At 46.3% G+C, this 5,530-nt stretch overlaps 1 protein-coding gene across 1 annotated transcript; it reads right to left on the reverse strand.

Annotated features, from left to right (window-relative positions):
* Positions 1 to 2,098: 2,098 nt before the first annotated feature.
* On the reverse strand, positions 2,099 to 4,683 carry LOC116190194 (the record flags this gene model as incomplete). Its single annotated transcript, XM_031519858.1, has 5 exons — positions 4,069 to 4,683; positions 3,554 to 3,886; positions 3,248 to 3,484; positions 2,644 to 3,066; positions 2,099 to 2,496 (listed from the first exon to the last, which is right to left on the reverse strand). Coding segments are annotated over exons 1-5 (2,006 nt in total), but the record flags the coding sequence as incomplete, so codon positions are not given.
* Positions 4,684 to 5,530: the final 847 nt, after the last annotated feature.

Raw genomic sequence — 5,530 nt, forward strand, 5'->3', positions numbered from 1 at the left:
GAGTATCGATGACTCATTCGGGTCCATTCGGTTATGAGAGTAGTTTCGGTTATTGGACCAAATTATCCTCGATCCTTATGGAATCGTCTTGGTCATCGAATCATGAATTGTTTTCACAATTAATGCATTCGGCACAACCCTTAAGCATTAATGCCACCAACTGGTTAATCGGGACGCTCACACGATTAAACTCACTTCACACTGAGAAAGTTCACCCGAATTGGACGTTAACTGATAACTCGCGTCGACGAGTCGTCAAAGGACGTTGGTGCCCTTTTCAAACTTATCAATTTCAAAACCCGAAACGCGCTGTCCGATGTAGCATGGACGTCTGAAAAGGGCTTCTGTGTCTCAACTTGAGTTTTTACCTGATTCCAGGTAACTCAGGTCAAGATAGAGAAGATCTTTCTAGATCACTTCCGGACAGATCGACCGATTCTTTGGCTTTTTCGGGGTTCTTGCACAACCCTGGACGATCCAGGGATTTGGTTGACACCGGCTATAGGCCGAGGTGGCCCGCACTGCGATGTTTCTCCTTTTTTCTGAAAACCATTTCCAAATAAAGGGCAAAATCGTCTTTTCACAATTCAGCGACACCCTTAGGGTTAGCATGACAGAAACACTACAGTACGGGATAAGAATGGGTTACCTGTTCAGGTGCAGGTTCATCTGCATAACCTTTTCCTATCCAACTGATGAGTTTCTGTTATCCTAACATAGACTCGGCTAACTAGAACGGTTTTCTCTGTCAGAAAACATGCGAAATGCTGATTAACCTTTCACTCGACCTGACCAAACACTAGATAATGGTTAGGAGGAATTCTAGATTCCAAATCTAGAGTCAAAACACGAGTTTGGTTAATTCAGTGGTAATTCAGTGTCACAATACAGAACAACCGTAAAAGCAATCCGCACACATGAGATTTGACTCTCTTTGTCAAGTTCTCAAAACAAAGCCGAATGCTAAAACGTTGGTACATGTTTGATTGTTTAGCATATGGCATTTGCTTGCAAAAACACCCCTGTGTTAATAATCTGTTAATTCACGTAAACACGACAATAACAAACACTTTGTCTGTTATTAACATGTTGTTTGTTATCTTTCTGCACCTGTTTGCAATGCGGGTCGAGCCTGACCCCTAGGCCGAATAATATTAGGGTTCAACGCCCTAATCATCGAGCACAGGGTCCAACACCCTAATCAGCACTCACAGGGCCCAACGCCCTATTCAGTGAGAGCGTCTATTGAATTTCAGTTCTTCGGTCTTTTCCCTAAACTCACGGTGAGTTAGAGTGGAATAATAACCGAATGCAAAACGATTGGAATTCGACCCTTTTGTAATTTGTATTTATTGTTTTGAGAGCATTGTAAGGATTCTATTTGGTGCATTTATTCTGTAAGAATTCCAGTCGGTGAGCGAACGGTCCGAGAGTCGAATTAATCGAATCGGTCTAATGCTTGCCCAGACACAAGTAAATCCAAGATCTCGCGGTTCTAGTTCACGCAGGGATTCAACCTCCATGGTTCGATGAACTGTAACGCAAGATTGTGAACCAATTCCCTAACATATAGATTTACTTCTCTCCCGGCTTCTCAATCGACATCGTTTGGTTCATCGAATCTCCGGTGTCAAAACGTGCGAGCCGAGTGCAGCTTAATTCACGCGGTAAATAATAAAACATGTAAGCCTAGCAAAACAGAGTACCGAAAGGGCGTGCGGGATATAGGCCCGCACGTAACATGAACCCCCGAACACGGACTTTCCGGTTCCGCACAGACCAATGCCTTAACAACAAACTAGGTGTTCCGTATCCCTAGACCCAGGGTAACTTATCCGCCCTCGACCTTCGGGTCGTAAAATGATAAGTGGCGACTCCTTCTCTCACGCGTGTCCGACGCACGCCCCCGCGGGAAGGTGGACCTTCCGACTAAGCCGCGCGATCCAAAAGCGCGCAATGCGGGCCCCGACGAGAGTCCACATTCGGGTCCGTACAGCAAGCCAAACGAATTGGAGAAAAATAGGGATCATCCACAGACTGACTCTTAATCAGTTCAAACCCCAACAACTTAGCATTCATGACTGAAATCAATGCATACCTTCGAGATAGGGCATCAGCCACGATGTTAATATTTCCTTGTTTGTACTTGATGACATAAGGAAATATCTCCAAGTATTCCACCCATTTGGCATGCCTTCGATTCAACTTATTTTGTCCCTTCAAATACTTTAGGGACTCGTGATCGGTGTGAATGATAAACTCCTTGGGGACTAAGTAGTGTTCCCACGTCTCAAGAGCCCGGATCAGAGCATAAAACTCCTTATCGTACGTCGAGTAGTTCAGACTCGCACCACTTAGCTTCTCACTGAAATAAGCTATTGGGCGTTTGTCTTGCATAAGAACAGCTCCAATTCCAACTCCTGATGCATCACATTCGATTTCAAACGTCTTGGAAAAGTCAGGTAGGGCTAAGATAGGAGCTGCACACAGCTTCTCCTTGATGATCTCAAAACTTCATTGGGCTGATTCACTCCACTTAAACTCGGTACCCTTCTTCATACATTCAGTTAATGGAGCAAGTATAGTGCTGAAATTCTTTACAAATCTCCTATAAAAGGATGCCAAGCCATGGAAACTCCTCACCTCGGATGCGGTAGTGGGAGTGGGCCATTCTCGAATAGCCTTGACCTTTTCTTCGTCCACCTCGACGCCCTGCTGAGAGATAACAAAGCCAAGAAAGACGACTCTGTCCTGGCAGAATCGACACCTCTTCATATTGCCATATAACTTCTCTCGTCTCAGAATTTTGAAAACTCTCCTAAGATGCTCAGCATGCTCATCGAGGGTCTTGCTATAGACCAAAATGTCGTCAAAGTAAACAACGACAAAATGGCCAATGAATTCCCGCAAGACATGGTTCATCAGCCTCATAAATGTGCTAGGACCATTGGACAGTCCGAACGGCATAACCATCCACTCATATAGACCATGCTTGGTCTTGAAGGCTGTCTTCCACTCATCTCCCTCCTTCATGCGGATTTGATGATATCCACTTTTCAGATCGATCTTTGAAAACACCATCGAACCATTCAACTCGTCAAGCATATCATCTAGTCGAGGAATGGGATAACGATATTTTACTGTAATCTTGTTAATGGCCCGACTGTCGACGCACATTCTCATGGATCCATCCTTCTTGGGCACCAAAAGAGCTGGTACAGAACATGGGCTCATGGACTCCCCGTACATAACCCTTCTCAAGCAATTCATTCACTTGCCGTTGCAGCTCTTTCGCCTCATTCGGATTGCAACGATATGCCGGTCGATTAGGCAAAGTCGCTCCAGGAACGAGATCAATTTGATGCTCAATCCCCCTAATCGGAGGCAACCCTTCCGGCAACTCCTCAGGAAATACATCAATGGACTCCTTTAAGAGAGCCATGAACCGAGGCGGAAGAGAAACCTGCTCTTCAGGTGTGGCTTCCTTCATGAACAGAATGAGAACTAAGTTGAAGTTCAACAAAGTCCTCTCAAGCTCTCCAAGAGTCATCACCAAGCTTTCTTTCTTCGAGCCATTGGCACTCGGACTCTGGTCCTTCTGCACTTGCTGTGGAGTAAGCGGTGCTAGGACAATGCTCTTCTCATCTTTGGTGAATGAATAAGTGTTCTTGTATCCATCGTGCAAAGCCCTCCTATCGTACCGCCACGGTCTTCCCAACAGAAGATGGCTTGCACTCATTGGAACCACGTCACATAATACTTCATCTTTATAGGTCTTCCCAATTGAGAATGGAGTACAAACTTGCTGAGTGACTCGTACCTCGCCTTGGTCATTCAGCCATCTCAACTTATAGGGGCATGGATGCTTTGTAGTAGCCAGATTCAGCTTCTCCACCAAGGTCGTAGAAGCAACATTGGTGCAACTCCCACTGTCGATGATAAACTCCGCACACCTTATTTTGGATGGTGCACCGAGTTCGGAAAAGATTCTCCCGCTGTTCTTCTTCCAGCTTTGCTTCGGAACTCAAGACTCGACGAATCATGAGCATCTCACCCTCGTCGGCAAACTTCTACAGTCTCTCCCTGCGCACCTCCAGAAACCTCCTCATCCACCCCTTCATCTTCACTCTCGATCTCTTGAGTGCTCTGGATGGTCATCGCTCGCCGATTCGGACATTGGGAAGCTATATATCCTAATCCAAGACATTTGAAGCACTTGATGTCTGGACTCCGAACAGGGCGTTGCGGATCAGTGTGCGTCTCCTTTCCCTTTGTCGCCTCAGCTTGAGGCCTTTGAGAGCCTCCTACAACTTTCTGCTGCGCATTCCACTTCGAAGAGGATCCTGAACTAGCAGCCACTGGTTTTGGGTAAAGCACCCGCGATGCATTGAGTTTGCTGCGTTTTCGCTGCTTTTCCACCTTACTGGCCAGCGTAATCACATCTTCCAAAAAGACATAGGGCTGCAACTCTACGACATCCGCAATTTCCTTGTTCAAGCCACCAATAAATCGAGCAATGGTCTGCTCCCGTGGCTCACTCGGTTCGCATCTCATCGACAACATTTCGAACTCCATGACATAATGTTCAACGGACATACCTCCCTGACGAATTCTCTGCAGTTTGAGGAACAAGTCTTGCTTGTAGTACTCGGGCACGAATCTTCTATGTATGATGCGCTTCATCTCCCGCTAACTACGAATCCCATCTTCCCTATCTCTTCTTCGCTGCGCCTTTAAGTTTTCCCACCACAGATTCGCATAATCGGTGAACTCGAGGGCAGCAAGTTGGCACTTCTGGGCTTCGGAGTACTCATAACATTGGAACACCTTATCGACGCGCCGGACCCACTCGAGGTACTCTTCAGGGGAACTCGTACCTCTGAATTGTGGAATCTTTAACTTGAGATTGTTACTGACTCCCCTTTGCTGCCTTCGTGGAACCGGCTGCTCTTCTTCTTCAAGAAGTTCATCCTCCAAGTCAGCTTCATCTTCCACTCGAACATTCCGTCTAGGAACTCGATGTGCACGTTGCGGAGGAGCAGGCGCCACAGCCATTCGATCAAGAGCCTGGATCACCACATCGAGCCGTGCAGAGAGCTCCTCTTGCCCCCGCTGAAGCCCAAGGAACTGGGCTTGCTTGAGTGTGAGTCCCCTCGGAACCTGATGGACGTTTTCCTCATCCATTGTGTTTCCCATAATAATTCTTCAGCAAACACTCGTGTATACACACTCCTTCACGTGTTTCACTCGGCCAACAAGAACAGAACCTTAAGCTTTGATACCAAATGATAGGCTCACGAACCAGAACTGGGTAAGAAAGAAGGGTGGAGGGTAGAACCAACAAAACTCACTCGATAAGATGACTCGCCACGAGTAAGAAAAGTCGGGTTGATTCGCCACGCTCAAGACGATAAGAATCGGGGTTTTCGCCACTAAACAATGAACTTGTTTAGATAAGAAACGCTCTAAACAATTTCATTCAAATATTCATCAAATTTTGTGTTCTTCTCTTACAATAAGGTGCATACTT

Source organism: Punica granatum, unplaced genomic scaffold (genome assembly GCF_007655135.1).
Source record: "Punica granatum isolate Tunisia-2019 unplaced genomic scaffold, ASM765513v2 Contig00365, whole genome shotgun sequence".
NCBI lineage: Eukaryota > Viridiplantae > Streptophyta > Magnoliopsida > Myrtales > Lythraceae > Punica > Punica granatum.